Source organism: Eufriesea mexicana, unplaced genomic scaffold, assembly GCF_001483705.2.
Source record: "Eufriesea mexicana isolate 0111107269 unplaced genomic scaffold, ASM148370v2 scaffold8039, whole genome shotgun sequence".
Lineage (NCBI taxonomy): Eukaryota > Metazoa > Arthropoda > Insecta > Hymenoptera > Apidae > Eufriesea > Eufriesea mexicana.
Genome location: NW_016915818.1, coordinates 317,688 through 343,033, shown reverse-complemented (window position 1 = coordinate 343,033; position 25,346 = coordinate 317,688). Strand labels below are relative to the sequence as shown.

Here is a 25,346-nt window from a genome sequence, read left to right as displayed (position 1 = left end):
AGGGAATACAAAAATTTATTGTGCGATCATTAATTGATAATTTCAAAAAGTACAAAAATTTGGTGAAATATACAAAATACGGAGGTTATAGTTTTTAATAGTTTATTGTATAAGTAAGTTTATGGCATATAATATTACTAATTATATTATATTAGTTATTAAATATAATTTTTAAATAGTTTTATGAATATTTTGTTTTCATTCAATGTTTAATAAATATTATTTGTATATGTAATATTAAACAAGATTATATAAAATTTATTTTATTATATATACTATATTTTTTTACATTTCATTATTATTAATAAGAAATTTAACACTTTATTAGACAGTATGCAGTATACTGTGTTACTTATTGGTGGTGGTGGCAGAGAACATGTTATTGCTTGGAAACTTTCACAATCTTCATATGTAAGTATTTTAAATATAACAGATTAATATCATCACTTAAAAAAATATATAAGAAATAGTGTTTTATATTAAAAAGTTTAATTTATATACTTTTGTAATAATAATAATTTATATAATAATTAGTTTGTTTATTTTTAATATATTATTTTCTAGGTAAATAAAATTTATGTTTCTCCTGGAAACAGTGGAATTTCGTCAGTCGATAAGGTTTCTTTGATAAAATTAAATGTTAAAGATAATAAAGTACGTTTTTTATTCTGAAAATTAAATAATTTAATTATATAAATGAATTAAATAAAATTATGCCAAATTATTTTATTACATAGGAGGTAGCACTATGGAGTAAAAATAATAAAATAGATTTAGTAGTTATTGGTCCAGAAGAATATTTGGCTAATGGATTAGTAGATGAATTAAAAAATGTAGGAATTAATTGCTTTGGCCCACAAAAAACAGCATCTAAAATTGAAGCTGATAAGTATTGGGCAAAAAATTTTATGGATAAATATCAAATTCCTACAGCAAGATGGAAGGGATTTACAAATGCAGGAGAAGCAAAAGAATTTGTTATGAAGTAGATATAAAATTTATACATATTGTAAAAAAGAATATTTTATATTCTATATATATATATCATAATTTATTACAGTGCACCATTTCCAGCCCTTGTAATAAAAGCTTCAGGTTTAGCAGCTGGAAAAGGAGTTCTAGTAGCAGAAAATAAAAAAGAAGCATGTAAAGCAATAGATGAAATTTTAACAGATAAAAAGTTTGGATCAGCTGGTGATTCAATAGTTGTGGAAGAATTATTGGAAGGAGAAGAAATTTCTGTACTTGCATTTACAGATGGTATAAAAGCAATTTTTAATACGAATTATTCAATTTTATTGCAATATATTTTTTAAGAATTTAGTATAATATAGTTTTCTTCCTTTTTTATATAGGAAAAACTATTATACCAATGGCACCTGTACAAGATCATAAAAGAATATTTAATGGAGATACAGGTCTAAATACTGGTGGTATGGGTGCTTACTGTCCATGTCCATTATTCAACAAAGAAGATAATAAAATAGTAAAATCAAATATCTTACAAAAAGCTATTGATGGTCTTGCACAAGAACAAATTCCATTTATTGGTGTGTATTAAATATTATAGTTATAATGTAATTTGTGAAAATAATGTAATATTATAAAAATTTATTATTTTATAAAATATAGGTGTACTATATGCTGGATTGATGTTAACAAAGGATGGTCCAAAAGTTCTAGAATTTAATTGTAGATTTGGAGATCCTGAAACACAAGTTATATTACCATTGTTGAAGTCAGATTTATTTAATATTATGAAGGTAATTATATTTTAATGTAAAACAGTGTAACTGGAATTAATACAATATATATGGATATAGGCATGTTGTGATGGTACTTTAACTGAATCCCAAATTGTATGGGAAGAAAATTTGTTTGCTGTTGGTGTCATTTTGGCTTCTCGAGGATATCCAATATCATCATCAAAAGGTCAAGTTATAACAGGGATTGATAATGTTTTGAGTAAAACAAATCAATTTATTTTCCATAGTGGAACAGACATTTCTCCTAAAGGAGAGTTATTAACTAACGGTACAGTTTATACAACTGCATCAAATTACATATAACTATATATATTCAATATTACTCAGCTTTTTTGTTTATTTATCAGGAGGAAGAGTTTTAATTACTGTAAGTTTAGCACCTACATTGGCTTTAGCTGCTGCTAAAGCAACATATGCTGCCCAAAGTATTTCATTTGAAGGAAAGCAGTTTAGAACAGATATAGCACATAAAGGAATAGCAAGGTATATTACAAGAAATATTATAATAGAACAAAATTGTAATGAATATTGTAATATTGTTAGGTCTATTTTACACCATGGCCAATTAACATATAAGAGTAGTGGTGTGAACATAGAAGCTGGAGATTTGTTAGTTTCAGCTATTAAACCAATATCATGCTCGACAAAACGCTTGGGTACAATGGGTTCAATTGGTAGCTTTGGTGGTTTATTTGATCTAAAAGCTATTGGTTATAAAGATCCAATTTTGGTATCTGGAACTGATGGCGTTGGAACTAAATTAAAAGTATGTACATATTTATCAAAATTTTTTTTAAATGTTAGAGGAGTATGTAGTATATTAATTTATTACTATAGATAGCATTTGAATGCAAAGAGCATAATACAGTGGGTATAGATTTAGTGGCTATGTGTGTAAATGATATTCTCGCACACGGTGCAGAACCGTTATATTTCCTCGATTATTTTGCCTGTGGTAATTTAGATGTCAACGTAGCTAGAGATGTTATAAGTGGAATAAGTGAAGGTTGCAAACAAGCTGGGTGTTCTTTAGTAAGTAAAAGTAAATTTATTTTCCAATTTTCTCTAGTGTCTTCAATCTTATTATAAACAGTACATATTATTATTATAAATAATGGATTTAGATTGGTGGAGAAACAGCAGAAATGCCAGATATGTATTCTAATGGAGAGTATGATTTAGCTGGTTTTTCTGTAGGAGCAGTTGAAAGAAATGATTTACTTCCACGTATAGATAGCATAAAACAAGGTGACATTATAATTGGTCTTCCATCAAGTGGTGTGCATAGTAATGGATTCAGTTTAGTTCGAAAAATTTTGAAATTAGCAGATAAAAAATATTCAGATATAGCACCTTTTTCCGAAAATCAAACAATTGGTATTTACTTTATTTCTACTTTATTTCTACTTTATTTCTACTTTATTTCTTACTTTACCTATATTACTTTCTATGTGTAAAAAAGAGTTTATTTTCATTTATTGTACTTTGGAGGTGAGGAATTGTTAAAACCCACAAAAATTTATGTGAAAGGAGTAATTTCTGCTTTACGAACAAATTTAGTAAAAGCATTTGCACATATTACTGGAGGAGGTCTGACAGAAAATATACCAAGAATTTTACCAGATGATATGGGAGTAATTTTGAATGCAAAAATGTGGAGAATTCAACCAATTTTTGCTTGGTTAGCATGTGTAGGTAAGAAAACAAATAAAAAATATGAATTAAACTTTAACTTATAAATTTACTTTATATTTGTACTATTTTGAAATTTTATAGGAGGAATTAATACAGAAGAAATGTTACGAACATTTAATTGTGGCATTGGTGCTATTTTAATTTGTTCAGAAAAAGATAAAGATGAAGTTTTAACTAAATTACAAATAGAAAATCCTAAAATCATTGGATATGTAACCAATTATAACAGTAAGTTGTATTTAATATTATATCATTAAAACTGTATTTATGCTGAAAATATTACAGATAATCAAATTAGAGTAAATGTCAGAAATTTTGAAGAAGTATTAGAGTTAGGAATGAAGCAACATATACCAGAGATCATGTCCAAATTAAGTAAGCCTTTAAAAAGAGTAGGTGTTTTAATATCTGGTAGCGGAACTAATTTACAATCACTTATCGATGCAACACGGGATTCATCGCAACATATTGGTGCTGAAATTGTTATAGTCATATCCAATAAACCAGATGTTGAAGGACTTAAACGAGCAGAAAGAGCTGGTATTAAAACCATGGTAATTATTCTTTAAGTTTTCTATATCTTTTGATCTATTATTACAATTGTATAATATTTATATTTTGATCTCAATGTATACTTATAGGTTATTAAAAACACTGATTATCCTAATCGGGAAATTTTTGATGAAGCAATAAATGTTGAGCTTGATGCTGTTGGAGTTGAAATAGTGTGCCTTGCTGGATTTATGCGTATTTTATCAGATAATTTCGTAAATCGATGGTGTGGTGCTTTAATAAATGTACATCCTTCATTATTACCTGCGTTTAAAGGTGCATATGCACATAAAGATGCTTTAGAAGCCGGAGTCCGTATTTCAGGATGTACAGTGCATTTCGTTGATGTATGATATACTTTTAAATAATTAATATAAACATATTACATTAAAAATTTATTTATTCTAAAGAACTGTCTTATAGATTAAAAAATAATTTTTAGATTGCTATAGATTCTGGAGCAATTATTGAACAAGCAGTAGTACCTGTATTACCACATGATACTGTAGAAACTCTTCAAGAGCGAGTAAAAATAGCCGAACATCGTATTTTTCCACTTGCTTTAAAACATTTGGCTACAGGAAGGATACAGTTAAAAGAAGACAATACTATTATATGGAATTATTAAAGTTAAAATATAATATATCATATATTTTTACTTATACATTAAATTTTCTAAGAGTAAAGAATATCATTAAAAGAAATCACAATAATAGTATATTTTTCTACATTTTTAAAGCTTTTTATTAAAGATGAAAGATATTATTCCGAATAAACTACCTTCTTCATTAACAGAAGCATCAGAATTTACTTTTTTTGAATTATGCTTTTTAACTGCTCTTTGTGGTGGTACTGAAAGTACTTCTTTTGCAAGATCTTCTAATTTAACATGAAGCATTTGTTTTTGAAGTATAGGTACCAATAAATTATATTTATCGATTTTACTATTTATTTGTTTTGTTTTAGATCTAAAATTTTCTACAATATTGTTCCAAGATTCTTCATCTGTAAAACTTAATGGAAGAAGTCCTACATTATTACGGGCATTTATTAATTGCTTCCGTAAATTTTGTATTTCTTCTCTAATTTCTTTAGATAACTGTATCCATTCAGGAGTAAATCCATTTTCTATTAGTATCTGTAATTTAATTCTATACGTTATTTTCTGGAAATTTTTCATTTAATTTGACTTTTTATACCTCATTCAATTTATAAGTAACAAAATCAACATATGGATTTCGAGTATTTGTATTTTCCTTCAGCGGTTTACCCATGCCTGGTAGATCTTTAAATTCACCTTTATTCATTGCTTCTTGAATTAAATCTTCTACTAAACGATCCATACCAAAGCGTGTCTTAATATCTTTTGCATGTTGCTTATCCATTCCAATTAATGTATTACGTTCCTCGGCTTGGATCTTTTTTAATCTGTGATTCAATACATTATCAACTGCTTTCTGAGCTCTTTCCATTGTATACAATTTTTGTCTTTTGCTAAGTGTTCCATCTCCTATGTTATACATTAAATAATGCCGATGCTGTGGTGCTGTATGCTAAAAAGTAAATATTGCACATATATTAGATTAGTAAACTGTAATAATGTACAATATATACATTCTCTAATATTGCATTTGTACTTTAATATCATATTCTCCCACTTTAGGTAAATTTGTATTATCTTCTTTCTCTTTTATCCTTGCTTTACGAATTTGTCTATAGGCAGTTTCTACCTATAACAAAAGATATTATACATTATACTTTGCAATATTAAATCTTTATTAATAAAAAAATACATCACACCTCAGAAAATTTGACTGCATTAGCTTCTGATGTACCACTATCTGGATGAAATCTTTTTGCTTGATGGACAAATGCTAATTTTAGTGCCTCATCTTCACAATCTTCTGCAACTTCTAGAGTTTGATACCATTTCTTAAAATACAACAAAATTTGTATAACTTAATTAATAAATAAAACAATTTATAATATATAACAATTTTATATTTGCAATAATGTAGGAAAACATAGCAACAGTATAAAAGATATCAGAAGAGTATAATTATTACATGTTATATAGATATTAGAATAGTAGAATTATAAAAGGTATAAATAGTAATTGATATTGTTTGAAAATTAAACTGTATAGGTATACAGGTTTTAGCAATCAATAATAGCAATCCAACAATGTTACATTAATGTAAATTGTTCCAAATACCTTTAATGACATAAGATGGGCTGTTTTATATATTTATTTATTGTTAAATGACATTATAATGAAGATTGTTAAAATTGTTCAAATGTCAGCTATTTTACTCAAAATAAGAATGAACGAATGAATAAATATCATTTAAGAAAAGATAGGCGTGACCTTGAAAGGTACAAAAGTTTTCCATGCACAAAAAAATTATTACTGACATGTAATACTCCTCACTGAACCATACAACTTTTGTAAATATAATTTTTCTATACCACTAAAAATAACAAAGATAATCAGAGAGTATTTTATTACTTCATACATACCTTTAATATAAGTAAGAATATTTGAATTGAAGATTCATTGCATACATACCTTATTAAAGATAATTATATATTTAACACTAATTATAATCTTACTATATAAATATACTATTATAACCAAATGTAATTTTACATGTAAACAAAAATGATGATTACATTTAAATTCAATAATGGATATATTCTATAGGAATCTACATTAAAGTCAAAACATATAAAATTAATGTTACGTATAATATGAAAAATACATACTTTCATATCATGTTGATGTTTGAATCTTCTTATTAACATAAATTCCCAAGAAGGTGAATAAAGTATATATCTAAATAATTTTCTATTGCACTGATTATATCTTAACATGATTTTTTAAAAATTAAATACTACAATGATTTTGATATCTTATTTTACGATTATATAATTGACTGCGCTATTATAATATATATTAACATATGAACTATTGTTTATATTAAATGTTCAAAGTAACCTACATGTCTGTACTAAAAAATGTTTATAAATTGTATATTACGAATGACATTCTTTTAAAATATACTTTTCGGTATGAATTATACGTTATAAACATATTAATGCCTACTTTTTTAACAAACAATGAATACAATCTTCAAAAATCATGTAAGAATTAGCACAATATTGACGTTTAAGAAACATATGTACATCATTCAAAATCACGTGATAAAAATATATATATATATATCACTCAGCTGTTTATCACATAACTATATATATATCTATCGATATATATAAAGAATGAATAGATATGTAGATGTATATAAATGATGTCAAAATTTTTCTCTTTTTAGTCATTTTAATACAAATATTTTAATAATAATATTTGACAGTTCATTTTTATATTTCTATTACGTATAAAAAAAATTGCAACCTTTAAGAATAATTTTCGAACAACACTTTAAATATATATATTTAATATAAAAAATAAATAAAAAATTATTTTATTGTAACTTAAGACTATAATATAATAATTTTAAGTACATTTACAATGTATGATTTAATAAATATAGTTTATATAGGTAATAAAATAATTTCAGACTTTTCTAATTAGCTTTATTTTGTGATATTAATCAACGTGAGCTTAATGTAACATATTATACATTCAAATAGATATTATATTATCATTAATATTATTATGTAATAATAATTCACGTTATCTTAATGCGATGTATTATGCTTTTGATCATATCCATTTTTTAAATATTTGTATTTTAATTTAAAATAAAATATAGTTTTAAAAATATTAATTTTAAATTTATGTCGGTATTGCCACAATCTAGTAACCGAATGTTTCTCTAGGGAAAGTGTTATGCTTTTGTTATTGTACTTCTGATAAAATAATATGTAATGTTTAGATCACACGTTCATTTTTCATATTAGAAGACATAGAAAATACGCATATCCAAATACAAAGTAAATATAATTTATTATTTCCTTATAACAAAACCCCACAAAACAATATAATTTTGTGAATAGTGTAGTTGACTATTGTGATATTTATTGTATGTGATTTTATGTATAATTCAGACTAAAATATCAATTGCAATTGATATGCATATATAAATATGTTTATATATATATATATATATATATGTATGTATGTATGTGTGTGTATATGTGCGTATATATATATATAATTTTAAGTACATTTATATATATATACACATATTTTATTGTAATGCCTGTTTGTGGAGTTTTAAAGAACTTAATATAATTCTATTTTTAAATATTAGAAAATGAAGAATCTATGACAATCTAGTTACTTGCATTTCGTGTAAATGTAAATGAAAATAATACACATGCGGATGAAACCGGATGTATACATTTTGTAGGCATGCGTATTACCGTATTGTATCTTTTTTTCGTTTTCCGTTGACGTCAGTTTTCCATGTACTTGCAGAAAAAGAAACGTTACTCTAACTTTTAGAATTTATATCTAATTATTTCGAATGCATAAGTATATTTATTTTCTGTTATATTTGTAAATTTTGTAAACTTTTTGTGTAAAATAACGTTTGGATGGTGAGCTTGATCTGTTGATCTTCATCGTGAGGCTTGCAAGTTTACGATACAAACATGCAAGTGCAAGAAGCGGAAGGAGCTGACGGTAAGTAAACCTAAATTATATTTTATATATGTTTCTTCAAATGCTTTATTTTTATAATATTTGATATATAGATAAGATATTTTGTAGTGTATTATGATCACTGTGATACACTTAACCTCTATTATGTGATTTATATATGTTGATTACTATTACGTATTACGATTCGATAAATATTTAAGTATAATATTTGTATATAGGTTCACCATGGAACAATTCCAGTGGTTGCGATGAAGATCGTCGACCGACTCAAAAGGAGGGTAAAAAATCGAATATTCTACCTCTATGGGGAAATGAAAGGACTATGAATTTAAACCCATTAATTTTAACAAATATACAGTCATCACATTATTTTAAAGTGAATTTATATGAATTGAAAACGTACCATGAGGTTATCGATGAAATTTACTATAAGGTGTCTCATTTGGAACCATGGGAAAAGGGAAGCAGAAAAACAGCAGGCCAAACTGGCATGTGTGGAGGCGTGAGTATGTTTTCTAGTACATTGTTAATTTTTAATTATTATTTATTGATTTAAAATTAAGATGATCACAGAATTATTATGATATGTATAGAAACAGTCCAAATTTATAGCATTTTAGAGGACCTGGACACAATGAAATGAGAACTGCTAATAAAAATAAGAAAGGTGAAACCACTTAAAACATATCATTTAAAGTGAAAGTTCTAAATATTTTAGACTTTCACTGCTATTGAATAATCAGGCATCAATGTTAAAATATTGGGCTCGAATATAGACGTTGAGTAGACAGTCTTACTTAATGCCATACTTAATTGCAGAGTAGCATGTTCTCGGTCAATATATTATAATATAATATGAATGTGATTAATTGACATAGGGGGTGTAAATTTAGCGGTTCATGCAGGTCCGAGGAGTTGGTGCTGGTGGAATTGTTTCAACGGCATATTGTCTACTGTATAAACTATTCACCTTGAGGTTAACACGGAAACAATTAAATGGTCTTATCAATCATCCTGATTCACCATATATTCGGGCATTAGGATTTATGTATATTAGGTAAAGATATCACTGTCTTAAACTGTATTTTGAGAAAGTTATTTCAATGTATTGTATGCCCACTATTGTTGATATCAACAGATATACACAACCACCAGCTGATTTATTTAGTTGGTATAGTGATTATTTAGAAGATGAAGAGGAGTTGGATGTAAAGGCTGGAGGAGGACAAGTAATGAAAATGGGTGATATTCTTAAACAATTTCTTACTAAATTAGAGTGGTTTTCAACATTATTTCCAAGAATACCAGTGCCTATACAAAAAGAACTTGAACATCGATTAGCAGAAAGATTTCCTCAACAATCTATGAATGCTCGAAATGCAAAACCACCTATTACCCTAAATAGCCATGGAAAATATAGTAATAGCAGTAATAGAAAAGATAATGGCAATCTTACCTCACGGAATCAACCACGACATATCCCAGATAGTGAAGCACAATGGGGCGAGGCTGAAAGAACAAGCCACTGGCGAGCCAGGTGCGTCTACGTGGTATGAATACAATCACGTTACTAATTTATATAAGGTTAATAATATTTTATGAACTTGTCAGGGAAATTGGGTGAAGATTAAAGACGTACCATCTCCAGGAAAATACTCTTAATCTCAGTGTATCATCATTCAGTTTTCTTTAGTACATGTGTATGTTCTTATTTGATTCTTGTACAGTTATTTTTTCACTTTATAAATCTAGCATACTAAATATATTTTTATATTTGTCTATTAGTAACTTAGATTTTGAATGTTATTAAATTTATTACATTTTTTCAAGAGTAACGTTTACAAATTAAATAATTTTGAACTTTTTAGAAGTCTTCATAATATGCATGATAACTGTACACTGATCTCCCTGTAGGCTAGATATCAAAGAATATAAGACTTTAATACATATAAATACTAGAAACTATACAAATATATAATATCGAGGTGTTTAAGATTAATAATTTCTTGGTATCTTTCATAACAAATAAGTGCTTCATATGTATGCACACGTACACAGGCTGATATTTTTAAAATGTTATTTATTATTCAACATTACTTCCCTTCGAATAATGTTTTTCCAGATCTGATGAAGATCGCAAGGACAAGTACAGAGATCGAGATCGTGAACGGGATCGTATAAGAGAAAGAGAACGAGAACGTGCACGGGAAAGAGAGCGAGAAAGGGATCGGCATTGCAGACGATCGAATAGCCGCGATCGAAGTCGAAGGCAAAGAGAGTATAGAAGTCGTAGTAGAGACAGATCACACAGAGACAGGAGTAAAGATCGCTATCGCGATAAAGATCGACATAGGGACAGGTAACATGTAATTTTTTAATCTATTTATTATGAATTTCTAACTTTTTGTTAATTATAGGAGAGGTTCACCGTATGATTATGCCACAGAACTTGCTCGGGAAAGAGAGAGACAACGAAGAGAATGAAAAATGTATGTTGGCATGTATATATCGATATAAATGTTTGTACGAGTGTAACTATAGAGATAAAAATGATTTAGAGCCGAGCCATTCGAACACTACCGTGTTTTGCGGGAAATCTTACTCCATTTGGAGTAATAGCCTAAATTTAATTCGATTATATTCACCATGTAGTTTACATGTTTTTATAAAATAAATTCAAGATTATAATTATTGTTTTACTATTTTTTATCCTGCATATATAATATATAATTTTTTGATAAATGTATATATGAATACAAGGGCTTGACAAATTGCAAATAACATTTCAAATTATTTCCTAATATATGTATAATGAACATAAATTGTATTTAAGTTATTAGAATAAAAACATTATAAAATAGATATCTTTAATATTCTTAGCATTATTTAATACTGAATAAGTTTTATTGAAAGTGTTTATTTATAACAATATACGATAGAAATCCAATGCTTTACGGCGCGTGAGTACTTTGGACTAAAGTTAAAAATGGCGACGGTACTTGCTGCCCCATCGTAGTTGGATGCGTCTAAGCAGAAGTTTCATCGAAACATGAGGAAAATATTTATTACCAGGTGACAGCAACTGCGTGGCCAATTTTTAAAGGTGATATCAATAAATGTTTTTCTTTAAAAAAGGATTTTTCAATTATTTTTAACTGAATGTATAACTTCTATATTATACACTTTTGTTATGATGATATCGTTTTATTACATGAAACAATGTTTTTAACACTTCTTCCGTAAGATCTCTAATTTAGTTAAAGCTATTATTTTTGATTTAAATGCTAATCATTTTTGTAATATCGATTATGTCGATCAATCTAGTTTTTGTAAAAGTTTTTAACACATTTGTATACTCAAATATTTATTATACTGCATGTTAGTAAATTATGTTGAAAAAAGATTTGCAAGGAACGAAAATGGCGTAAGTATAGATTTATCTTCAAGCTATAGAGTTTCTGTATGTTATGATATCCGAGTAAAATAGTTGCGCGCCATCTATGTGACGTTTATTCGATCAAAACCTTAAATTTTGTTCACAGATGATTGGCCGACGCTGTGCTCTCATCGCTTTGGGCGGTCTTTTGATTCTTGTCCTTAGCGTGAATGTATATTTTATTCGAATGATTGTAGAGAGCTCATCTCAAAAGACTTCTTCTAAAGGTATGCCTATATCACAACTAAAACCCGAACAAGAACAATTAATATCTCAAGCAGAACAAAATTTACAAGTTTCGCAAAAGTCAGTTGCGAATGATATGATAAAAAAGATTAAAGAGGAAATACAAATATTACCATCAAGATATTTTAAGCAAAATGCTAGCTACACAATTGTATTGGAAAGATTGTTAACTGAATTAAGAATAATGCCTAATGTTCAAAAAAATATATGGAGTATTCCAAATAGTAATGTTAGTACTATATTGAAATATGTTTAATCAATGTAAAACAATCATTTTTTTTCTGTTGTAACTAGTTTTTGTATTTCAAATATTTTTAGTGGCCTGATGCTCACCAGTTAATACCACCGGTTGCGCCTGAATTAGGAACAATTTTGGATATTTTGCGTAAATCGAAAGTGATGCGCGCGGATAACGCACCACTTGGTACGCAATTGAAATTGATGCTAACTTTGGAACACGGAACGAAAGCGATGTTTAAACCTCAGTGGTATTCTAGGGACGCTATTATACGAGGGCCTGTTTATCACGGAAAAGACCGACATAATGCTGAAGTAGTAGCATTTCATTTATCTTCCTTATTGGCCTTAAGAAGAGTACCACTTGCTGTTATAAGAAAACGTATATCTTCTAAACATAGAATTTGTATCATTCATATATGATTGTAATTATATGGCTTGAAATATTTGACTATTTCATATTAAATTTTTTTTAGTTGACTTAAGGAATGAAATTCGACCACGTGCAACGCCTGAACTTTATGCTACTATGTATCAAGATGGTAATAATACTTGTCTGTATGGTGTTTGCCATTACTGTTCTGCCGCAGATCCAGTGTGTGGAGTCGGGGATATTTTGGAAGGTGCATTAATTTCTTGGTTGCCGCGATATTTAAGACTCGTAAAACATCGTCATCCATGGCAGAGAACTTATAAAAAGAATAAACTTGCAATGTGGGAAACAAATGATGACTATTGTGAAAAAGTAAATCTATTGTTCATTTTCTTTTATTTTTGTTCTTAAATATATTATTAAACTATTTGGTTGTTTAGGTAAAAGACTCTAAAGCATATTCTCCGCAATCGTCGAGTAGACTTTTAGACCTAGTAGATACTGCAATTTTTGATTTTTTGATGGATAACGGTGATCGTCATCATTATGAATTAGCACAGAACAATTTTCATAATCCAGCTGTTTTGTTAATTGACAATGGAAAGAGTCTTGGCAACCCTGATGTAGATCATTTTGATATTTTAGCACCTTTGTACCAGTGTTGTATGTGCGTATTTACATACGTATTAATATTGTACATTTATAATAAAAAATTGCATTATTTTCATTAAAAGCTGTAATCTGTTAAAATTATTTCTTTTTCTTCATTTTAGGATTCATAAAACTACATGGGATCGTTTAAGATTATTTAGTGGTGGCTCCTTGAGCATAACTCTTGCGAGACTTGTCGCTCATGAATCACTAATGGCCGGTGTACAACCCCTTATTACAGAAGCCCACTTAAGTGCCATGGATAGAAGATTACTTACTATTTATGCAGTTGTAGAATATTGTTTAAAAAATAAGAAGTATGCTTCCAATGTTATTTTAGATCATCGGTAACCTATGCAATATTTAGTACATTTAAACAATTTTAATATCTGAAAAATTAGGAACATTTATATCTTAAATGATATAGTTGTCAGTTATAGTTTTTGAAACATCGCTCCAATAAATTACGTTAATTATTTTAAATTTTGTAAAATCTTTTGGAATTGTTTTTATTTACTTAATATTTATTGCTTAACATATGTGCACAAATAGAATGTATATCTCTAATCTAAATAAAACAGCTTTGTATGTATAATTTTGTTCAATCTATAATCAATAATTGTGAAAAAGATTGTACATACGTAAGATTACCCTATAAAATGGACAAATGAAGTTGGTTAAAAAGAACAATCGAATTAATGTCAACCATATAAAGTTTAGTGTGATTTATTTGATGACACAATAATTATCATTATTTGAATAAAGGTCCAGTGCAGCGTCGTACAGCGTATAAATACGGTACAAACGTAAAAAACCTGTAAATGCGACTGTATAATTATTACATGCACATCATATTCGTGGACACTGTAATACGGATCGAAATCTGAAATCGACCTCAAGGCTTATCAAACATGTACACTATATATATTCTGTGTAGCCTGTGTTATTTTCTGACATTTTGGCAGTTGATACACGCTGCAATCTGATAAATTGCACATAAAGGATTCAATTCCTTTGCGTTCCATCTCTCTCCCTTCTTTTATACACTTTACACGCCATTACCAAAAAAGATCTTGCAGGCTACTATGGGACTTCGAATCAAATTTGCATCTAGCGTCATCGTTCATTCCACTCATTTTGTATTTACAATGTTACATGACCAGAATTACTCACGTATCTTACTGGCTAATTATAAACTTTATTCGTAACATAAATTTAGCGCCATCATCATTAGGTTCATGTGTATTATGTATGCGTATACATGTTTGTATGGATGTATGTATACATATATGCATGGATACATGTAATTTGTATGTATATATGCATGTATCTGCGTATGTATGTGTGTATGTGTACACGCATGTATGTATGCATGTATGTGTGTATACGTGTATGCTGTGTGTATGTATGCATATATGGAGTGTGCTATGTGTGTGTGTATATATATTATTATATTAACATTTTTTAATTAAATAGAGCTTTCGTAGCAAAGTATGTATAAATAGACTATTTTTGCACGCACACCCATCAGTACTCACTTCGAACTGCGCTGTATTTCTGAAGGCGAAACAATACTCCGTTGAGCGGTCCGTCCATGAGATCTGTATATCGAATAAGATAAGCTATTACCTGAAAGTAATGGACGAGAGGAATGGCAGTTCCTCAATCCTAAATCTTGGCTCAGTTCGAAGCCCTGTGTTTTTACGCCCTATGATAATACTGTATATTCCATCCAAATTTCTCGAGTAGATTCGCGTTAAGCTACACTTAATCGTACTTGATTTGATCATAGAAATGTATCTGTTTAAAATAGACTCGTACTTCCGTAACGGCAGCGTAGATTATTGCATCGCGTGACGACGTACGTTTTTATACGTCGGTATATTCAAAGAACATAGAAGTATCGCTTACTTGTCTCTTACTTATTTAATTACATATCACACCGAAGTGCACGATGCACATAAAAATCTAGAATAAATATAGGCCAGCTGTAGGCATTGAAAAATTTTTCTTGACATTTCTAATTTCATTTGTAATGCACATCATTGCCTTATATAAGAACAAATGGAAGGACGTATTTTATAAAGAGTATCTTATCACGCACTGCTGAAAATACCTTACATTTCGCTTATAATTCGATTGTTTAATATCCATTTGATATTTTTTGTTGTAAAAAGTTAAAAAGAGAAGATTTGTATCCTAAAGATATTCAAAATTTATTTTTGATTCTTTTCCTTTCTTTCTTTTCAAATTTTCGTATGCATTTACTCTCATACGCCCAAGTAGGTATAAATTGTTATTTTTTAAACTGGGTATTACAAACTGGCCTGATGCACGATTACATTCAGAGGTTGTATTTCATTTTCATTAATGACGGTAGAATTGTTGAATTAAAGCGCTGATTCTACGCCTCTTGACGAAGATGTCGATGAACTTAAATCTTCGGAGTGTCGAGTGTGCGATGAGTCAAGGGAGGTAACCGAGTCACTGTCGTTGCTGTGAGGACTCGAATAATTGGCTGCTTCCTGTAACCTCATCAACATATTCAGCTGCAACAATGAGAAATTGTAACTAATTATTATATTGTAGAATTCTAAGATTTTTAACATACAAATGATGTATCTTTTTATGCATATTGTGCGATTATTATACAATAAACTATATATAGCAATACATACTAACTGTATTTATTAATATTAAAATGTAAATGGTATAATAAAATTAGATTGTTGATACGTAAAATAATTCTATCCTAATATAAAAAAAACAAGATTATTATAAATTTTGTTTAGACAATTTTGCTTAAAACAATTTATTTATGTAAGTTATATAAATGTGCATATAATTAAACTGTTTAAATACTATGCTATTTTCAAAAAATGAATAAAAATTAGTCTATATAAGAATAGAAATTTGATATAGTAATGCAATAAGTACTAAATAAGTAAATTAATAAAGCAATAAAATCTAAAAGTAGATTTCATATGTCTTGATATTTGAATTTAATTTAATATGTTTATAACATCTATTACAAATTACGGTTAGCTAATGATTTCTACATTGTATCATGCAAAAGTTAAATACATTTAAAGGAAAAGATACTAACTAGTGGATCGCCTTCTGTGTCACTGTGTGTGCTACCGAGACTTTTCACACTTGATGCTCCAACACCAGATGTGTGTCCAGATGTAACAACATCATAGCCAACGTCTTCGGGCCGTAAACGAAGAAGAGCATCACTACCACCATGTACAGCATGCGTCGAAATCCAGGGGTAACTCGAGGTGATAAATTGAGCTGGATCTTCCCAGGAGGAATCACCATTTCCATTACCACTCACGCGTCTACCGTAAAGTGTTAAACCTTCTCTGACTGCTTCTACCAGGTATGGTACTACAGAATAGTTCCATAAGTCCGTAAACCATACTTGAGAACCCGTTACTTCCATCGGACAGGACAGAAATAGTCGCGGTCCTAGAAAACAAATATGTTTTCCTATGTTTATAATGAAATGAAGACTATTCGTCGTTCCTTAATGTTTAAACATTTATTATCATATATTACCTATTGTCACATCGGAGCTGCTATGGGTTTCTAGGAACTTGTTGAGATGTAGCCACACCCGTGGTAACCATTCGACAACTGCTGCCATTTCCGCATTTCTTGTTCCGCCACACTCGCGTAACTCGTGCTCTAAGAGTTTTCGCCTGAGATAACGACCTAAAAATCCTTTAACTGGTTCCATGTGATTAGCGCAAAGTACCCACCTACAAATACAATACGTATTATAATAAAAGCATTGAAAGATAAGTGTACTGTTTCGTATCGAAGGATAGGTTAAGAGGCAAGAGGTACCTAAAATTGTGATGTAATTGAAGATTCGTGGTACTACAAGTGGCTTGACTCATAGTGCCAATAATAGCTGGACAAGATGAGTGTCTAGTACCAAGCAGACCACTGAATAATTCTCCCAAGGATGCAGCATGTTGCAAATTTTCAAGGATGATTACCCTTGGTAATTCATCAGCTGCATTTGAATCGCATCTTTCGGCGATATGTGCGAGATATTGCCTGAGTTCTTTACTCGATTTGTGATCCACATTAAACGTGGCTACCGCTGTAGCATCTTTCGTATCATTATCAGCATCAACTAAGGCATGAGCTAATTTTCCAGCTAAATAGCTCTTGCCAGTACCACTGGGCCCGCACAGAATGACCCTGCGATGTTCGGTTAGTAGAGATATCAATCGTTGCACAATCGATCGTGGTATTAGTGTGTCCACTGCAAGCCACGAGTAACCGGAAAGTACCAAATAAATGGTTTTCACATGACCGATCAGATAACCGCATGGAAGCAGTTCTGGATGCTGGGAATCCGTAGTGCATCTGTATCGATAAATATCAAGAAAATACATGTAATTGTTTTAGGTATTTTTATAACATAAAATAATATCTATAATAATATAATTAATAAAATAATAATAACATGTCCGCTTTGATATTATTTAGTGTTTCAAGAATTAGATACATGATGAAAGATGAATAGGGTTTTAACATTTTTATGTTAAAAATTACAGTTAAATTGGATAAAACTTATAGGGTTTCTTTTTAATGGAGAGATATACAATGAAAATTTTTGTTCACATAGTAATAACTATAAAAAATAACGATTACAGGTTTCTGTACCTAGAAGCTTCACCAAGGTGATAAGCAGCAACGCATTCGACTCCCAGACCCAAGTTTGTCACAGGATCAACTCTCGAAACATATTCCTTGAAGCAACGTCTTACAGTAGAATCAAGGGAGTCCCATGTAGTTTTATTGCTAATGCAAACACTCGCGATGGTACAATGTGGAGGTTCACCGATATTGCCATCCGTAGTACTTCCAGTTACGAGATTATAGTTGAAATTTTTCTCGCTGCCTAGATAAATAGCAACGTTAATTCGTTTTCCATCTGTATCTTGTTCCAAAGCTGGTTCTCCCGTGGTTGTGGTAGTTGATGGGACCACTGGATGTTCCGGTACATTTAAATCTTCTAACTGGTCTGCTGTTGTACTAGTATCGCCGTTTGAAAGTGCAGCAACTGTGGAAGCTACTTCCGTCATACTGAAGCGTCTGTCTGGATCACTTGGCAGCGAAGACTGAGAGGATGTTAAGGATTTTGATGTTACCAGTCTCTGCAGACGTTCATTATTTTGCTTTAAATTAAGCATCTCATTCTGTAAAACAAGAATTTTTTTAAGTTCATTATATTTACTAGTTATATCAAATTTTTTAATATACTTTACAGTTAATTTAAATATATACTTTAATTTATAAGTAAGACAGACAGTCTTTTGTGAAACGATTCTTAAAATAGGTTTTTAGTAAGAAGATACAAATACAATTCAATTTCATTTATATATAGTGCAGCTAGTACCAAGTATTTGGTGCTTTGTTGGTCAAATTAAAAATCGAAAAAAACAGTAAAATATAAATTAAATTCCAATTTTCTTATGATTATGTTTCAAATAATAACGTATTAAAAATATGATTAATTCTTTTAGTATTTGTATGACCATTGCAATATCTTCTTTCAATACATCTTTTTAAACATAATATGAATGTTTATGTTTAAAAAGAATACATTTGTTTTTTCTTTTAAATAATATTTATTTATAATCACAAGTCTTAGTAACAAATATCCTAGGTTAATTTATATTTAAACAATAATTCTTTTTAATAGGATAACAAAAAATTGGCCTGTCTGCTTTGCAAATTTTATTATCGGTACCTAAACAAATCTAAAAACTGTAAAATGAGAAATCTGTTTACCCTCATTTTAATAACAGTGTCTTTCAATGATTCCAACTGATGTGCCGAGGAAAGAGCTTCAAGTCTGATATCTGTCAATACAAGATCTTTTTCCCTGAGCTGTTTCTTCAGTTCCACCACGTCTTCGTCCTCCTTTTTGTACAAAGCCGAACTACTTTTGCTTCCAGTCAATGGATTCTCGACTTCGGGAGACTTCTGTCCGTTACTTCTAGCACCTTGACCTCGAGGAGAATCGTGTTTGGAGGCGCTTGGCAGCCTAGGGCTGTTCGGTGCACTGAGGTCGCCACCCGCACTCTCCTTGCAATCTTCAGCATCCGAAACGGAACCATGCCTATTCTTTCGTGATCTAGAGAAAGCCTTTGAGAAGGAGCTGCGAAGCCAACCCTTCTTTTTGTGATGACTACTGGCTGAACAAGCACTGCTTAACGAATTTAACGAGGTAACGCTGTCCGCGGACAATTGTCTCGCCATCGAAGCACCTTGGTGGTTACTGTTCCCTGTGCAGCCTGTCGTCCCGGAATCGGAATCACCAAGGGTGTGACGGCGGCCGTTGTTTGCTGGTGGCCCGTTATTTAAACCAGCCTCAGCACTCTGCTTTCGAAGCCTCTCAATCGTTTCCCTTAACTCTTGAAGCTCAGAGTCCTGAAAATCACAGGTAAATATTGCTTTAAATCTATGCATATACAATGTACATATTGTGTACTGTAATAATAACTATATATGTACATATATAATTAAAAGATAATTATAATATATAAAAACAAATTAAATATAGATTATATATATATTACAGTATATATATTATATGTATAATTATTATAAATAAATATATATAAATATATTATATATTATATATAACATAATAACATAACATAAATATAATATATTTATGTATATTTATTTATTATTATATACAGTAAAAAATTTCTTTGTCTCTCAATAATGAGAGAGATTCTTCCCTCACGATTTACAGATAATGATGGCGTTCTTATGCAAGTTGGGCAAGTTTGAAGTAAATGCGTTTATCATTAGTGACTGCAATTCATGACTCATCTCGCTGTTTCGTGATTTACGAACACATAAAAAGAATATTGGAGAAAGGTACAGGGAAAGAAACTTTCTTTCCTTTCTATAAACAATTACATACAGTTGAATACAAATTCATTTGTGTGTATGAAAATCGACTTTTTATTATACTTTATTTCTCGTTTTGTAATCCAAATAGAAGTCCCATATAGGTGGTTATACCACTCGCTGTTATGCCACTTGCAAAGGTATTAAATGTTTTTATTTGCATGGTAATCATATAGCAACAAACTTTTGTCTTTTCCTTTCTCATTTTTTCAGATAATTACTTTCATCTTTCGAGATGATCGTACATTTTCTTTGTCCCAATCTATCCATTTATTATTAAATGTCGTTTCACATACAATTTAAAATGTTCTGACTATTATTTCCTTTATTTATAATTAGTTACTTGAGTGTATTTATTTATTTGCTTGCAGTTTTATTTTATGCTCTTATTTTGGATGTTCAAAATATGTGCAATTATGTGAATTTTTTAAGATGTTTAATATTAGATCTTGTTTCAATTATAGATAATTACAGGTTTTATTATTTTATGATTAATATTATTGAATTTCTATATGTTGTAATTATAATGAAAGGTTATTTATTTTATGTTGTTAAGTATTGTAATTATTTAAGTAACGAGTATTAGAATTATTGCAATATTAATGAGTAATAGTCAAAATCATAAAAATGTAATTTACAAAAATATAAGCATGTAAAAAATTTCAATGAATAATAATTGAAAATATTAAATTATTCTGATTATTATAATCTTTATGATTTTTATATTACTAATATGCAGACTACAGTTACATGCTATCTCTTTGAATATGTTTAAAAATATGACAACTTGAAAAGATAAATAAATAACTAATATATTAATATTATGATTAAATATCGTTTAAGACAAATCAAATTTTTGGACTTCCAATTAATTAGTAGTCACTATAGCAAAAAGTTTGAGTGTAACATTAATTCAAGATTAAATAAATATTCAAATTAAACAATGCTGTTAAAATCATCATCTTCCGTTCTCTCAGCAGTTTAAAAAATAAATATATATGCATATTCGATTTATAATTCCTTATTTAACCTTATTTAAGGTTCTAACCTTTAATCTCGAATAAGTATCAAGATTCCTCCCCTATCCCATCGTGCATGCATCGGTTCATATGTACACAGTAAAACATGGAAATTTCTTAAACGTTAGAGCAAACGAGTTGTTTTCATTTCCCCTGGAAGAAGTCGCTTCCGTGAAAGGGGCATGGCTCTCGGCTGTGACAGCAGGCACAGTTATCCGAATGACTGACCACTGAGTCGCTGCTCCACGATTCAGTCGTGCTGAACAATTGCTTTGTGGATTTTGAGCTCGATTCTTTCCTAAGTTTTTCTTGTTTGTCTTCTTGAGAAGATGAATTCTTCCTGAATTTACTGCTGATCGTTGATCGACCGGTTCCGCGAAATCCAGTTGCATTTGGATTTGGAATTGGACTTGGATTGGATGTCGTGTTATTAGAGTCCTTCACACTATCTGAACGACCTTTAGGTCGTGTTTTCGTCTTATTTGAGATATTTTTCAGACCTCGTTCTAGTTTCGCATGCAAGTTGCTCAATTTTTCCAACGTAGCTGCTCGTTGAGCTTTCCGTTCTTGCTTTAAATCCAACACCTTCTTGGGAGTTTTTGTATCCACGTTTCGATTACGTTTGACTTCTTTCTTCGACTTGTCTTCATCGTCCGTCTTCTTTCTAAGTGTCTTAGAGTTGGCCACGTTAGCAGAGCTCTTAGACAAGGCTGAATTCGACTTAACCGAGGAGTTGTCAGTATCTGGTGCTCGAAGACCGAGAGCCCTTGCATCTTCTGGAGGGATGGGAATCATGATCAGACCATTTATTATTTTAATCTTACTATCAGGATAGGCGGATAATAATTGTATATTTTTCAAGTCACCTGGGCGATCTAGTCTCTGATTTCGTGAAGATTTTGGCGGGAGCAAGCGATTGTTGGTCTTGTCAAAGCTGCGATTAGTGGTCTTGTCTAAGCTGCGATTCGAGTTCATCGTGAAAATTTTGAGGAGTCCCAGTTTCAAGAAGGAAATTGTAATTTTGAGGTTAGCTTATGAATAGGGGGGAAAATACAGTGGTATAATTGTCCATTTCCATAGCATGTAAACTGTGGCATTTGTTAAGTGTTGCAGACCATTATCTTTAAAAAATTTCGTCCCATCGTTTCATTGTTAGAGACTTCATATTTCAACGACGGAGTTTTCACGATGAAACTTCTCCTTTAGATACAAATTTATTCGATGAAATTAGACACGAGATTGTTTCTAATGATGATTTTATATTTTCATTTAGTGCCCTCTTGCGTAATAAATACTAACGATGTTAGTATTGACAAATCGCAAGTTGAGGTTATGAATTCCTGTTACATGAACAGTTTTCATAATTTTGCAATATCGCATTAAGTAGAAGCTGACTTGCAATTTGTAAGATGCACTTGTAAAATTTCATTTATTTTATTGCTAAACTTGTCATCACTGTTATGTAACAGAATTTATTATTACCGGCACAACGCGTATCTTGTGAATTTTAAAACTTCGCTAATAATTTCGGCTTAATTGCGCAAGAGGGCGCAAGATGTATCGAAAAATTAGGTTTGTAATGAAATGCTCACTTTCTTTTCGGCTGTTGCAGTAAGTTGCTGCAGACGTTGTGTCATATTGGACAAAGATTGCTCGAAAGCTGATACCACGTGAGCCTGCAACAGGAAAATAAACGAAAATAATGAAAAATAACGAAGATTATTCGAACTGAGTTGTGAGAAGTTAATTATTATAATTTCTATCGACATAAAAGAAACAACAGTTTAGTCTATCTGTTGTAATAATTACAACAATTTTTATATACATACTGCAGTTTTAACGTGATCAAAATTTATTACAGGAAATAATACGAGCAATATCATTTCTTATTATTTTGTAACTTTTGCATAGTAGCTTCTATAATTTACATTTAACAAGTCATAGTAAGTATGAGTAATAAATTTAATGTTTTATAGTGAACCATAAATCTAAAATATAAACGATTTTTGTTAGATAAATGTTTGATTTCTACACGTAATACGAAAGGTTATAAAGTTTATATCGAAAGTCCATAGATGTCGCGATAAGTACATATTACCGACTGTGGTTAAAATCGCATGTGAAGACGAAATGGAAATCAATAATGATTTTGTATATTATTTATATACCTATTAATTGTGACAATATATTCTGGATCAGAAACTTTAATTTCCTTCGATTTTCATAGTATGTGCATAGCCCAAGTCCACTAAATTCTTTTATATTTGTTCGATATGATTTTATTTCAAGAGGGTTAAAGATATCGACGAGCCAACTACATAAGAGCATCCTGTGAGTTCTCCACATCCCGATATCTTTATCAAGAAGTTTTCGAAACAGAACATGGAAGTTGGATAACGTCGAGTGGCAAGGCTTGGCCAGATATTTTTCTCACGTATCGATCTCGGCTATCTAATTCTTCTTCCTGTGCTTAATAACGAAACGATAATTTACGTTTCTTCTTCCGTCGAGTGGTCACGCATAGGGGGCAGCCACAATGGAGATTAGAGTGATTTTGACGAAAATAGAAAATGGTAAAATTTTACTCATGGTAAGTATATCCTCGATTGTAAATACGTTTGGACTTAATTTTTAATTTTCTCTAGTTTTAAGCGTTTTAAAAATTATATGAGAATCACGTGAAATATAATTTTATGTGAATCCGAAAATAGAAAATGGTAAAATTTTACTCGTGGTAACGATATGTAAGTATATCCTCGACTGTAAATATGTCTGGACGTAATTTCAAGTTTTCTCCAGTTTTAAACATAAAAATTATTTGAGAATCAGGTGAAATATAATTTTATGTGAATCTGAATAGTTTAAAAACATACACACACATATATATTTTCTAGTATTATATAAGAGTAAATCTTATCAATATTTAAAAGTTGTGTGTATAGTAAATGAAACAAATATTTGAAATATGTTTTTCCATAATATTTTAAAATCTTGGATAAATCTTACTAATATTTAGAAAAAATCCGAATATACAATTTTAATTTACCGTGTATTATTGTAAATGCGTAATAAAGATTCTTTTCTGTTATAGGAAATAATAACAAATTTCACTAGTAACTTGTGGCTAGTGAATTTTCGCTAGTAACTTGTCACTAGTGAATTTTCACCAGTAACTTTTAAATTTTGTTTGCACGAAGCATAATTAAACCTATACGATAAGCTTCCATTAGTGTCACTGGATACACAATTGCGCTTCTTTTATCAGACACTAATAAAAATGTCGTATCCTATCACCGCGCGATTTTCTTCCCATCGTTATTTATTCGGATCTATCGAGTACCCTTGCTGAGGTAACATCGAATGTGTGTCCAACTTCGTGTTCAACGTAGGCGAGCTGACCCACAATGCGACCCACACGGTTGGTCTTTCCATTTTTCTGTTCCCTTTTTGTTAGAAGGACAAGGATAATAACACAGCGAAGAGAATACACAGAGAGGAGGAAATTCCACGTATCCGGTGTCTGGATAGACAAATATAAAGTGCACATCTTCCCTATAGTAATTTTCTGCTCCACGGGATGCACTTGCAGCTACTTGTTTCAATTGATTCTCCTAAATGATAAATAATTATGTAAGAAGCAGTGTGTAATAAAAGAGAAACTTTAAGCAAAAAAATATGTAATGTACCTTATTCAAGTGTACTAAGTAATAACAAAATGTGCAACCTAAATGTAGCATATATAGACAATAATAATTACAATGTTAGAATAAAAATAAATATTATTCATATAATA

The 25,346-nt window shown here is 30.1% G+C and overlaps 5 protein-coding genes across 7 annotated transcripts in view; 3 read left to right on the top strand and 2 right to left on the bottom strand.

Annotated features, from left to right (window-relative positions):
- Positions 1-74: 74 nt before the first annotated feature.
- Positions 75-4,662, top strand: Gart (trifunctional purine biosynthetic protein adenosine-3 Gart). The gene is made up of 17 exons (XM_017907435.1): positions 75-113; positions 329-411; positions 565-654; positions 738-985; positions 1,061-1,260; positions 1,356-1,550; positions 1,633-1,763; positions 1,824-2,034; positions 2,114-2,249; positions 2,310-2,532; positions 2,604-2,798; positions 2,891-3,143; positions 3,258-3,461; positions 3,543-3,689; positions 3,747-4,015; positions 4,103-4,360; positions 4,456-4,662. The coding sequence occupies exons 2-17, from the start codon at positions 334-336 to the stop codon at positions 4,639-4,641; spliced, it is 3,024 nt and encodes a 1,007-aa protein (XP_017762924.1). The 5' UTR covers positions 75-113; positions 329-333; the 3' UTR covers positions 4,642-4,662.
- An 84-nt stretch (positions 4,663-4,746) lies between these two features.
- On the bottom strand, positions 4,747-7,040 carry LOC108552776 (dnaJ homolog subfamily C member 28). 2 transcript variants are annotated; one of them, XM_017907439.1, is made up of 5 exons: positions 6,780-7,040; positions 5,814-5,945; positions 5,651-5,743; positions 5,213-5,566; positions 4,747-5,151 (listed from the first exon to the last, which is right to left on the bottom strand). In XM_017907439.1, the coding sequence occupies exons 1-5, from the start codon at positions 6,885-6,887 to the stop codon at positions 4,747-4,749; spliced, it is 1,092 nt and encodes a 363-aa protein (XP_017762928.1). In that variant the 5' UTR covers positions 6,888-7,040. The 2 variants fall into 2 exon arrangements, with proteins under 2 accessions (XP_017762928.1, XP_017762929.1); XM_017907440.1 differs by lacking the exon at positions 6,780-7,040 and adding an exon at positions 6,229-6,280.
- Positions 7,041-8,532: 1,492 nt separating this feature from the next.
- LOC108552774 (pre-mRNA-splicing factor 38B) lies at positions 8,533-11,280 on the top strand. 2 transcript variants are annotated; one of them, XM_017907437.1, is made up of 6 exons: positions 8,533-8,661; positions 8,859-9,142; positions 9,546-9,697; positions 9,779-10,177; positions 10,763-10,999; positions 11,058-11,280. In XM_017907437.1, exons 1-6 carry the CDS (start codon positions 8,631-8,633, stop codon positions 11,122-11,124), a joined length of 1,170 nt encoding a protein of 389 aa, XP_017762926.1. In that variant the 5' UTR covers positions 8,533-8,630; the 3' UTR covers positions 11,125-11,280. The 2 variants fall into 2 exon arrangements, with proteins under 2 accessions (XP_017762926.1, XP_017762925.1); XM_017907436.1 differs by having other exon boundaries at positions 9,534-9,697.
- Positions 11,281-11,634: 354 nt separating this feature from the next.
- Positions 11,635-14,034, top strand: LOC108552775 (glycosaminoglycan xylosylkinase). Its single transcript, XM_017907438.1, has 6 exons — positions 11,635-11,743; positions 12,183-12,551; positions 12,641-12,941; positions 13,036-13,304; positions 13,373-13,599; positions 13,706-14,034. The coding sequence occupies exons 2-6, from the start codon at positions 12,183-12,185 to the stop codon at positions 13,932-13,934; spliced, it is 1,395 nt and encodes a 464-aa protein (XP_017762927.1). The 5' UTR covers positions 11,635-11,743; the 3' UTR covers positions 13,935-14,034.
- A 1,832-nt stretch (positions 14,035-15,866) lies between these two features.
- sick (sickie) overlaps positions 15,867-25,346 on the bottom strand; it is a 276,632-nt gene continuing 267,152 nt past the window's right edge. The window contains exons 13-19 of the mRNA XM_017907427.1: positions 23,146-23,229; positions 19,401-20,042; positions 18,270-18,805; positions 17,439-17,969; positions 17,148-17,350; positions 16,690-17,057; positions 15,867-16,132 (exon numbers count right to left, since the gene is read on the bottom strand). Coding sequence (XP_017762916.1) covers positions 15,974-16,132; positions 16,690-17,057; positions 17,148-17,350; positions 17,439-17,969; positions 18,270-18,805; positions 19,401-20,042; positions 23,146-23,229 — 2,523 coding nt within the window. The 3' untranslated portion in view covers positions 15,867-15,973. The remainder of the gene's footprint in view (positions 16,133-16,689; positions 17,058-17,147; positions 17,351-17,438; positions 17,970-18,269; positions 18,806-19,400; positions 20,043-23,145; positions 23,230-25,346) is intronic.